Source organism: Quercus suber, unplaced genomic scaffold, assembly GCF_002906115.3.
Source record: "Quercus suber isolate HL8 unplaced genomic scaffold, Cork oak 2.0 scaffold_60, whole genome shotgun sequence".
NCBI classification, from domain to species: Eukaryota; Viridiplantae; Streptophyta; class Magnoliopsida; order Fagales; family Fagaceae; genus Quercus; species Quercus suber.
Window position 1 is genome coordinate 1,131,580 of NW_027069525.1, and position 12,318 is coordinate 1,143,897.

General features: G+C 36.7%; 2 protein-coding genes and 1 long non-coding RNA gene across 3 annotated transcripts; all 3 read left to right on the forward strand.

Moving 5' to 3' along the window:
* Window positions 1-4,968: 4,968 nt before the first annotated feature.
* On the forward strand, window positions 4,969-5,986 carry LOC136067142 (serine/threonine-protein phosphatase 7 long form homolog). The gene is made up of 2 exons (XM_065772495.1): window positions 4,969-5,079; window positions 5,202-5,986. Exons 1-2 carry the CDS (start codon window positions 4,969-4,971, stop codon window positions 5,967-5,969), a joined length of 879 nt encoding a protein of 292 aa, XP_065628567.1. The 3' UTR covers window positions 5,970-5,986.
* A 79-nt stretch (window positions 5,987-6,065) lies between these two features.
* On the forward strand, window positions 6,066-7,524 carry LOC136067143 (uncharacterized). The gene is made up of 3 exons (XM_065772496.1): window positions 6,066-6,150; window positions 6,322-6,720; window positions 6,997-7,524. The coding sequence occupies exons 1-3, from the start codon at window positions 6,100-6,102 to the stop codon at window positions 7,522-7,524; spliced, it is 978 nt and encodes a 325-aa protein (XP_065628568.1). The 5' UTR covers window positions 6,066-6,099.
* A 61-nt stretch (window positions 7,525-7,585) lies between these two features.
* LOC112029953 (uncharacterized) lies at window positions 7,586-9,386 on the forward strand. The gene is made up of 2 exons (XR_010628676.1): window positions 7,586-8,688; window positions 8,766-9,386. It is a non-coding gene; the product is annotated as an uncharacterized LOC112029953 (long non-coding RNA).
* Window positions 9,387-12,318: the final 2,932 nt, after the last annotated feature.

Below are 12,318 nucleotides of genomic sequence, written 5' to 3' on the forward strand. Positions count from 1 at the left end.
GTGTAATTCTAAAGAGTTATACCAAGTGTAACTTGAACCTATCTCTAGTATTATATGCATTAAGTGTATGTATCTACCTCCTCGCATGAGGTGCATGCATGATAGACTTTTGCCTATTTGATACCCAAACAAGTACAAGTAGGATGTACCTATGGCCTAAACTTCTTGTGGAATTCAAGAGTTCATGGCCATAGACCATATAAAAAGAAATATAATACTTTTTAAAAAAAAATTTATACTCATGATTACATAGAAAGGCTAGAATCTAGAACAGAGGTATACAAAAAAGGAAGATTATTACTACACCCAACATGATGCATAATTGCATATGGCAAGATAACTTTTGAAACAAAAATGATGGTGAAGTTCATTCCCTATTGAATAAGGTTATGTAGGTCTGAAATCAGTTTAAACATTTGTGGGTACATTGAAGGCAACTGGGCATTCACTACGTCGGTACGTTTTAATATATATATATATATATAGTTTCTCAAAAAAAAAAAAAAATATATATATATATATATATTTGAAACTAGGCGGTACGTTTTAATATTAATTAATTGATAACAACACCTTGTTTTTATGCCATAGGTGTTTGTTAGTGGTGACTGCGAAATTTTTTTTTTTTGGTCACTGCCACTGTAGATATAGATCCTTGTTGCACACAAAACATTAGATACGCGAGTTACATGTAACTGTGACAGTGACTCAATTCATCTAATGGTATTATAGAGAGGAAAAAAATACATCATGCATCGGATGCATGTTTCTTCCCTCTCACATGGAGGTGAACCCCACATGTGTAGGGTCTACTTCTATATGAGAGGGAAGAAACATGCAACCAATGCATGGTATACCACCTCCTAGAGAGGATGTGAGACTTATTACCGTTTAAATCCTTATTAACCACCCAAGATACAAGCTACAAAGTATGTCTATGATTTCAACAATGTCTTAAATTTCCACTCATTTTAGAACATACATATTCACATAATTTTTACCACAAAATAAAAATAGAGCATATTCATAGTGCGCTAGTTTTGTTACAAATTCATCTTTCTATTTCAACTTCTTATCATTTTGAATACACCCTCCAGCATCAGTGATTATTTCAATTTTTTTAGACTCAAACTTTCTTATTAGGTTATTTTCTTGCAAGTTCATGGGTTTTCAAGCACAGCTAGCGTCCTCATTCCCATACAATTTTCTCCTACACCGATCAAGGTTGCTCTACTTGAAATCGCGGACATTGCTGGTAGGCCTAGATCTGTGGTGAAAAATCTACATGCAACAACGATTTGCAAATGTTGGCAATCTACAAGCAACATTAAGTGGCGCTCGGTTGAGAGAGGACTAAATGGGTGGGAGGAGAGAGAGACATCACTTTGCCAAATGAGATTAAAAATAAATAAATAAATAAAGAGGTGAAAATAGAGAGAGAAAAGTTGAATTCGGATGTTGAATATCTTGTTCACTTTAAAAGAAAATATTCTAAAAAATAGAATCTGGATGTTTAATATCTTGATTCACCTTTGGATATATAAAAAAGTGGAATTTGAATGTTTACTTTTGAAAAAAAAAAAAAAGAATCTAGATCTTCAAAATCCGAATTCCTCAAGATTCGAATTATTCATATAATCATATCTATAATTTGTTCTCTTCAAACCCTGAAAACTTAAATAATGACTATAATTTACCAATTTTTCATGGTTCTCCATAATTCCACCCCCCAAATGAGAGGATTGGAGTTTAAATTCAACAAAAATACAGTGAAAAACATATGTTTACACTCTCCAATGTTATGCCCCATCAAATATTTTAAAGTCAAGCAATAGACATCTTTGCACACAATTCTATCCTATTCCTACCAAACAAATTAAAAATAGAAAGAAGAAGGAAAAAAAAATTTACAGTCATCAAAATCTTAGACCGCCATGTGACCACTGACCATGGCCAACAATCATCAACTAACTCTTCCACTACCGAATCCAAATGGAGAACACAACCGCTAGTCCAATTTCGAAACCATGTCCTCTCCTCCACTACCACAATCATTCGTTACAACAAACACACACTCACCGATCCCCACCATATCCCATTCCATATCAAACGAAAGAAGGACGATGAGGATGACCCCAACACTACAGTGTACAAACTCAAAAGCGCAACAATTCGCCCAACGGTCTAGACAATGCCCACCAAACCCCATACTTCAACTTCCCTTTTGTATTTTTTTTTCTTTCTAATTTTAATTTGTTTTGTGCGATAGAATTGTGTGTAGAGATTTATACTTCTTTAAGTTATAAATATATTTTCTTCTCCAAAAAAAAAATTATAAATATATTTGATGTGACATAGCATTATTGAAGGGTGTTAAACATTTTTTTTTATGCTTATTGAATTTAAACTCGTATAGAAGATTCAAATCCAATTTTTTTAGTAAAATAAAAAAATCGTAAAATATTACTAATTTACTATTAAACTCCTCTTAATATTATCTTTTATAGTTCTAATTAATATTCGTTATGCAATTTTGTCCAACTTGTTAGTGGTGCATTCATGGAACTCATTTTACGATTTTCCTTGTCCGCAAATAAAAACTTGGGAAAAAACCAAAAAAGTCCAAAGAAATAAATTGATCCTTACTATCGGGCAGAGATTCCTCTCGATTCTTCAGTAAAACGAAAGTCACGTGCCAGTTCTGGAATTGGGGCCATCACAACAGATAATCACCGCACTCTTTTTTTTTTTTTTTTTGGGAAAAAAAAGGGAACTCGCATGTGGCAGTCATTATTCCATGTCTCATAGTACAGTTGAGTGGCCCACCAATTCGAATTGGAGCTTTTTTTTGAGGGAAAAAAAAAAAAGAGAACTCGCGTGTGGCAGTCATTATTCCACGTCCCATAATACAGTTGGGTAAGCCCATAGGTACCACCAATTCGAACTGGAGCTCGAAAACTCCGAACCCACACACACTCCAGGTTCTATTGATTTCTGAGACTTTCAAAAATTACAATTACAATTCTCATGAGAACTTGAACCTGAAATGTGATGAAGTCTCAACAGTCACCTACCAGTTATACCACATCCGCGGGTAGAATAATCACCGCACTTAACTAACTTTATTTAAATATATGCATCTTGCCTTCTCTCACATTTATTAAAGTTAAAAGGGATCGGTTTAAACTTTAAAAAGCTTTTTTTTTTTTTTTTTCTAGCTCTTTCCAGCGATGGCGGTAAAACTTTTTTCTTCTATAGTAAGAGCTAGGCCATAACCTTACGAAAATTGAGGCAGACACCGTGAGCTGACACATCATTAACATTTGGGAATGTTATTTTATTTTATTTTATTATTTTAAAAAATTATTTTATCAATTTTACTATACTATTTTATAATATTTTTAATATTTTTATTTTTATTTTATCCTATTACATATTAAAATAATATATTTATACAATAAAATAATATATTTATCTAATAAAAAAATAATATTATATTTTGAAAGAGATAAAATGAGACACGCGAAAGTGCTGCAGTACTGCTAAGACAGTGTAAAATGAGACAATGGAGAAACTAAAATAATAATTTTTGGATTTGCAATTCTGACCATTTGGCAGTCGGGGTGTTGGTTTTTTTTTTTTTGAGGTTTAATTCTAAATCTGTCCTTCTGATATGAATGCGCTTAGCATCCTATGCCAAATTTTGGAAAACTGGTCACATTTATTTACCAATACCAAACACATCATATTGGGCTTTTCATGTCCAATGCCGACATTTTGAGGATGATAGACAACCACAAATTGAGTCCGTGGCAGGCAAGGACGAAGTATCGTAGTGGAAATGAGTCCTCCATAGCCATAGGCATGATATTAAACAACAAAAATTTACATTTCACAAAAACAATCACATATCTTCAAGTAGTCTTGGAGTAACAAAGAGATTGCTTTGCAGTTGGCGATTGATTTGCGACATTGGTTCTCTGTGAAGAGAGAGTGACTAGTTCAACTTTTTGCAGTAGGAGTGGGGGGCTTGGGCTCATAATATACAAGTTCAATTACATATATTGGAGGTTTTGTAAGTTGTATTATATTGCAACTATCTTCATAATAGATGGGTGAATTAAGCTAGGCTCTAGAGCGATTTTATTATTTGGGTTTTCACTTTGTGAACAATTCATCTTGTATGTGTGCATGATTTGTGGTGAAATGGCTGGTTTATATTTTTATTCATATTATGCATTGGAACAATTAATTAACCACTTGTATCATTAATTATAAATTAATTGTACGCCATGTTTAAGAGTCTAAACACCTAACTTAAAAAAAAGTAGTAGTCTTTACATTTGATACAATCTTATATATAAGTTAAGTTTAAGTTACACATAATATAACTATGTATTACTAATAGTCTTATATATAAGTTAAGTTTAAGTTACACATAATATAACTATGTATTACTAATAGTCTTGTACTAATAGTGTGGGCTTTGTGGGCTTTAATTTTTAGACTTCAGGTATTAGTGAGGATGTGGTTGTTTGTACTAGCCCATATTTGTTTAGGGGGGAGGGGGTGGTTTACACAATATCCTTATTAAAATTAAATTCATATTTTTTTATATGTTGGTTCTCACTCATAGTCAGCCAAGAGGCTTGGATATTAGAAAAACTAGTCTTATAATTTCAGCACACTTATTATGATTCCATCTCACAGTTACTAGAACAATTGCACTAATTAATTGTTTGGAAGATAAGATGTTCTCCGGCTAGAAGTTTAAGCTTTTCAAGTTGGTTTAAATCATTGAAGAACTTAATCTCTCTTTGTGGATCATTGTCATGCTCAATTGAATAAGCTAGTGACCCTATTGAATCTATACATGCGTCAATTTTAGATGAATTATATCTATTATTTTCTTTGCCCCTTCCTTTGCCCTCACACTATTATTGATCTCACAGTAGCACTCTTTGCAGTATGGAGCCTCGGATTGATGACGGGTCATGGATCTTGCAGCCTGGTACTAGTGATGCGTCATTGTTGACGCGACAACAACATCATCGATCACATGCCATTTGGAATGGCGAGGTGAAATATCTAGTTTTAACAACTGCTTTAATTTTTACGTTATTTTTGACTTTTAGTTAGCAAGTTCTTTCAAAATTGTATTTGTAGTTGTAATAACTGCTATAATTTGATTGATTTTGCAGGACTCGGGCCCACTGACGTGCCGTGGTCGCACTAAGGAGATGGCCAACATTCAAATGCGAGATAATCGGGTGATTGGCATTATCAAGTTGCTGAGGCTTGAAGGATTGTTTAGGGCCCCTTCCAGAGAGATAGATAACTGTCTTATAACGGCCCTAGTTGAGCGATGGCGGCCAGAGACTCATACGTTCCATCTTCCACATGGTGAGATGTCGATCACCCTACAAGATGTGGAGGTCATTTTCGGACTTCCTATAGACGGTGAGGTCTTGGTTGGGCCGACTAATGTGTTAGATGGAACTTGGAGGACTCTTTGTATGGAGTTGCTTGGTTTTACTCCGGCGGATGACAACAAAACTTTGGTGGGGCAAAGACTTCTTATCAGCCGCCTTCTTGAGGCCATTGCAGCGCCATTGCCTCATGATGCAACGGAGATTCAGATACACAAGTATGCCCGGTGTTATATTTTAGCGCTACTAGGGGATAAGCTTTTTATGGACAAGTCGGGAGATAGGGTGCATCTGATGTTTTTGGAGCAACTGCGGAACTTGCGTGATCCGCCACAGTATAGTTGGGGCAGTGGTTGCTTGGCCTGGTTGTATCGAGAGTTGTGTCGGGCAAGTGAGAAAGGGGCATCGCAGATTGGTGGGGCGTGCACCTTGATCCAGTATTGGGCATGGGCAAGGTTGCCATTCTTGTGCCCGAGGATAGAGCCTGCTCCTGGATGTGATTATGGCCCGTGGCCGTATGCTCCACTTGCCGTTAAGTAAGTATTTTTTTGATATTTAGTGTGTTATGCAATGTACTCTTCTTAGTAACTAAGTAGCTACTTATCTTATGTTATTCGCTCGTAACTGTAGGTGGGTGCCGGTGCCAGGCTCGAAGAGTAGGCCATCCGGGATGGCCTTGGTCGTCTATCGTGAGCAATTAGTTACAATGCAGCCGAACCAGGTAATAATATTCATAAATTTTGTTTGGTTATGTTAATTTTCCTTAAGAATACGATTGCTTCATACTTTAACATATTTTCCCTTTTCATTTTTGTTTTTCCTTGTATCTATATATTCTCCCTTGTTTCACATTTGAAGATGCTATGATAATTGTTTTTTGTTTCTATTGTAGATTGTGTGGCAGCCATACGAGGCACACTTCGCCCACCTTCCTGACTTCTGCGTTGCAGGGAGGGGTACGTGGACAGCAAGGGTGCCGCTTGTGTGTTATTACATAGTGGAGATGCACCACTCGGATCGTGTCCTTCGACAGTTTGGGTTGGCGCAAGAGCGGCCTGACGGTGTTGTGTACGATGAAAGGCTGCACAGAATAGACTTGCGTGGGAAGGTGGAAAAGAATTGGAGGCAAGAGCATGAACCGTATATCATTTCATGGAATAATCGAGAACAACGACTTTGCAATGCACCTCCGCAGACTGGTGAGATGGCCCGCAATCATGCCTATTACCAATGGTACGATCTGGTCACTCTAAAGTATGTCGACCGCAACAGCGCTAAATTACATCAGCTGGTAATGTGTTCTAATTATATTTCCTAGCTTGCTTTGTTTTTTCTTTAGTACATGTACGAACGTAGGATCAATTGATTTCTTCTTTGAACAAATTTGGTTTGATCTGACTGACATCCAATTAAAAAGAGTTTCTGTTGCATATAGTATCATAATAAAACTTTCAGTTCTTAGTTTAGATGAGTATTTAAGTAGATTAATACATTCTATATTATGCATTTTGTAATTGTTACATAAATGTGGAAAATTTTGATTGTACTGGTTCTTTCTCTGTTTCAGATTGAAAGTCATTTAGCGTTGTTGAATTGGGTTCCGGTAGGCAGCCGAGAACACAACCATATCCGGCGCATCCTATATACTGTGGCTGGGCTTGGTGGTGATCCTGCAGCCACTGGGCAGGCAAACAACCGTACTGAGACTGAGCCAGAAACTACTGCAGCCCTAAGCACAAGTGCAGCACCTGTAACTACACCGACCCGTGCTCGGCGTGATATTGCAAGCCCAAGCACAAGTGTAGCTAGGGGCCGTGGTCGGCTTGCTACAGCAAGCCCAAGCACAATCACAACAAGGGCCCGTGGTTGGCCTGCTCCAGCAAGCCCAATCCCAATTGCAGCTAGAGGCCGTGGTCGGCCTGCTATAGCAAGCCCAAGCACAAGTTCAACTACGGGCCGTGGTCGGCGTGCAACAACCCCTCGGGTTGTAAGTAGTCATGAGATACCTGCACCCATCCTGCACGCATCTCCCCACCCTGAGGTCCCTCCACGCATCCCAGATGAACCTGCTTTAATTGATATGCCATTACCCTAATTAGAAAGCTCTATCTGATATGCCCATATCTGTATTCCATAAAGTGCGATAACTTATTCAGTTGCCTAGGAAAAAAAGGCTTATGCAGTCTAGAAATTGAATGTGTAGTTGACAACCAGTACCAAAACACCCTTTTGCAGGTCTAGAAAGGTCGAGGATCTAGAAAGTGGAAACATGGGCAACACGATGGTTTCTTTGTTCAGTTTGAGTCCCCTTCCCTGCGACAGCTTTGGTTTATTCCCAGTTCTAGCGAAATGGGACAAACAGTGTGCAGGTTTTGTCTCTCTCTGTCTCTCTTGCATTCAATCTTATCCATCATGAGTGTTATCAATGATTATTAATTAGTTATGCCAAGTGAAAGTGAAGTTAAAAAAGAAAAACTATGAATCTTCCTGATAGAAGGATGGCTTTCTTGGTATATAATTGAACAGCTTAAATTTTCAGTATTGCTCTATGCTATTTGGTGTATTCTTAGACTGAATCATGACTAAGACATGTTTCCATGGGATATGAAACAGTTGAATCAAAGAGAGGGGACGGCAAGTTGACTGCCTGTGAGGTGTTGCTGTTCCATCATGAAGATATGGGTATCCCTTGGGAGATTGCAAAACTTGGGGTTCGGCAAGGCATGTGGGGCGCTGTAAAGAAGATTGAGCCTGGTTTACGTGCTTATAAAAAACACAGAGTATCACTGAGCAAGTTGTATGCTTCTTTAAAATTTTGTATTCAATAAACTGAATAAAGTCATAGTTAGCTGCTGCTTTGATTCCCCAAAATCCCTGTTTTAACTGTTATTGCACTACATTTTCTGTGCCTTTTTTAGATGAATGGCATTATGGTTTACTGCCACATATTTGCAGAGCAACATCTAGATATATAAAGAAATTACTAGCTTCCTTGGCAGATAATATTTTATCACTTTTTTCTTCTTTCCATTAGTTTTGCGATTAAATTAGGTTTGCAAATGATTTGCAATTTGTGTGATAGGGAGTAATCTCACAACCCCAAAAGGTCCAGCAACCAGATGCACAGCAGGGATCCTCCTTTACACTTCAGCTTTTTCAACGCACTCTTGATGAAACTCTTGATTCCTTTCAGAAATCCATACACGAAAATATGAGGAAGCTTCATATTGAAATTCTAAGACAATTTCATATGCAGGAGGTAAACACGGTATTAACTTCTTTGTTTCCTTGGTTTTTTGTTCTTTCCTCAAATTAATTTCTGCAATTATTGGGCAGATGGAAATGTCAAGTGTAATGAGCTCAATTTTGGAAAACCAAGCGGAATTAATGAAAGAAGTTAAATCACTCCGGAAAGAAAACCAGCAGCTCCGGCAATTGTTGTAAGCATGGGCGAAGATTGCATTATTTGTGGTTTTTATTTTCCCTTAATTCTTTTGGAAGTAGTTGGGGTCTGTCTGTTGTTTCATCTCCATAATTCACCCCCCAGTTGTGGCCTTTTGTTTTAGTGGTGTACTAGGATTGCTATTCTCAGCAATAGTAGTGAAGTGGAATTGTGGCATTAGTAAAAAAGGAAAAGGAAGTGGAAAAAAAAAATCAAAAGAAAATAGGGAAAATTGGCTTGCATTTTTGAGCTACGGTTTCTGAAGATGTACACATATGTATATTTCAGCTAACGAATAGAAGCACTTGAATGGCTTCTATCAAGATTATGTGATATTAGTTTTAGTTGGTATGAAGATTTTTATTATTTTTTAGTGGAAGATATGAAGGCTTTGAATAGAAATAGTGAGCTCTCATTTGGTTCTCTCAAATTTGATTGTTGAATTATAAAATCAAACTCTTAATATGATCGAGCCTCTTAATTAAATCACATTTTGATTGGCGTTTGAACATTAAGTAGATGGTATTGGCTGTTGTAAGTTAAGAAAAAGAAATGAAGCTACTCATTTGCTTATTGTCTCTGCACTGCCTAACACGTTTTAGCTCAAAAGGAAATATGATTCTCCTTGAGAAAGTGGGGTGATATCAGGAAAAGAAATTGTTAGTTGCTTTAGAAGGTAAGACTTTGTTTCCAGTTTCCACAAGTAGCTTATACACAGAAAAATGATCATTCAGAAATTTTTATTTCTTCATTAAATGTTGGCTGATATTACAAAGTGGCAAGTTGGCAACTAGTGCCTTTATTTTGAAAATCGAGGCATTGAAGGTATGTGCCTCACGTTATAATAATCCTTCCCTTCAATTCTGTCTATGATTGAAGCCTGTTTCTGAATGTCCTACTGACCCTAATTTTGATAAAGCTCCTTGGGCTAATCTTTGGACACATGTTGGTGCATGATTCTGAGGGTATATTCCATGAAAGCTGATTTATTTATTTATTTATTTTTTGTTTAATGAATCATTTATGCCCTACCACTAATGGACCCCTCAACCCTCAAGAGTGCGAATAAAGATATACGATGGTAATCTTTTAGAGTAGTGTTATTGTCCCACACGTAAAACCATAACCACCACTCAAGGCTTCCGTGTCGTTTCCCACTCAAGGCTTTTGGGAAGAGAGACCATAAGGGTTTTTATTTGGGATGTATTTTTTGGATTGTAAATAAGAATGGGAAACAACTATTTAGCTCTTCAATATACTCCCAAAATCGATTTTTCTTTCAAACCATATTTCTTTTGCCTTACAATAAATGGAGAAACAATATAATATTAGAATATGAAACTTGATAGTAAAATTGGATCAATAGAAGAATAACAAATAATTTAAAATAAATGGATCTATAGAATTATAAAAATAAGGTTTAACACTTGGATTTTAAGAATAAGCCTTTTCTAATTTTTAAAAAATATTATATAATTATGTTATGTCTTTTTCTCTCTATACTCTATAGCACATACATAAACTATAATTATAATTTAATATGGGAAATCAGATTAACTTTTTGTACGTGCCTAAATTTGAAAGGCTAGATAAGCTTCTTATTTTTCTCTTTCCTTTTCTTTTATGTTTATTTATTCATTTATTCTTTTTTTTTTAGTGAAACAAATAAGATTCTTCTTGAACAATTTTTTTACAAATAACAAGATAAATAACTTCAGCCAGATGTGCCTTCATGTTCACAATACTTACCAACAAATAATCGCATTTGTACAAAACGAAAAAAAATGTGAGGTTTTGAAATCAAAAAAGTGCAAAAATAATGCTAAAAGAAGGCGAGTTTTGAAACTCGAGATGAAGAACTCGAGTTTTATAAACTCGAGTTCTACTGGAAAATTTTTTTGGCAAATCCCTGTTCAGGCCGAGAGGGTTCCCCTGTTTTGTCCTGTTTTTCCCAGTGAAACTCGAGTTACATAAACTCGAGTTCCACTAGGAAATTTTTTTTGCCAAATCCCCTGTTCAGGCCGAGAGGTTCCCCTGTTTTTTCCAGTGAAACTCGAGTTTCATAAACTCGAGTTCCACTGGGAAATTTTTTTTGCCAAATCCCTTGTTCAGGCCGAGAGGTTCCCCTGTTTTGCTCTGTTTTTCCCAGTGGAACTCGAGTTTCATAAACTCGAGTTTTTTTGGGAAATTTTTTTTTTTTTTACACTTTGGTTAATCCCCTATTCAGGCAGATTACTCTGTTTTTCCCAGTGGAGCCTCGAGTTTTATAAACTGAAATGTGTACATGCACCTACTGAGAAACGTAGATAAAGAAGCTGAGAATGTAATCTAACACTCATTGCGAGGCAGAGAAGTTGAGAGTGTAAATGCACGAAAATTACATCAAAATGCGTTATCGCTAGGCACCAAGTTATAGAAACTGTTACGCTCTATTCATAAATATAGTTTTACAATGCAAATGCATTTGCATCACAACAAAAGGCATTCTCAATGTATCAACATTCTAAACATGCGCAATCATGCTTAATTTGCAATTCTAACCGTACTACTCAAATCACAATCTTCATAGAGGTACATTGGATAAAGAATTACAAGTACATTCAACAAAAAGTCCAAAAAGTTCACATAGAGCCAATACAACGTAGTCACTTTTCCTAAGATCAAAGGTCCACATGACAAAAACGTCATCCATGGAAGCATGCCTGAAAAACGTAGAGTAATCACATTAGGAGACAAGATAGTAAACATTAGGTAAACATCGAATGAACAACAATTATTTAACCAATGCATAACTTTTTGGCATCTACCTACCTACTATGGAACATGACCGCTTGTGGAAGCGCCATGGGACTGCGGACATTTTCTGCGATTATGCCCGGGAGCATGACACAGTCCACATGTCTGCTTAGGTTGACTCTCTATCAAATCTGTGTCTTCCCTCCACCATCGCCGTTCTCGATCCTTATTCCTCATTCCATCCATCTCATTCCTTATTCTTGACATCACTGGTCTCCCTTTGGCCCGGAACAATGCTGGATTAGGCAACCACTTTGGCCCAATGGGATCCCCCCACAATGATTGTGACTTAGGAACCACAAATGCATGCTCATAAGTGTTAATGACATTGTTCAAACCATAACATGGGTGAATATATGTGGTCGAATCAATATGCAAATAGTCACATACTCTAATTGTATGTGAACACGGGATCCCTATGTTTTGCCATTTCCCACAACTGCATGTTCTGTCCTGTAACCGAACTTCATAACTGTGGTTTCCTCCTCCTGCACTACACGTGTTGAGTTGGGTAACTACTTGAAATATCAGCTCTTCATTGCTAAATGGCTTGAGATAGTGTTTCTCAGATTTACGCTTATTTCCTTCCCACGTGGATAAGGCATGTGCACTCCATTTCTTACCCTCTGAGAACTCAAAATGGTATTCTTT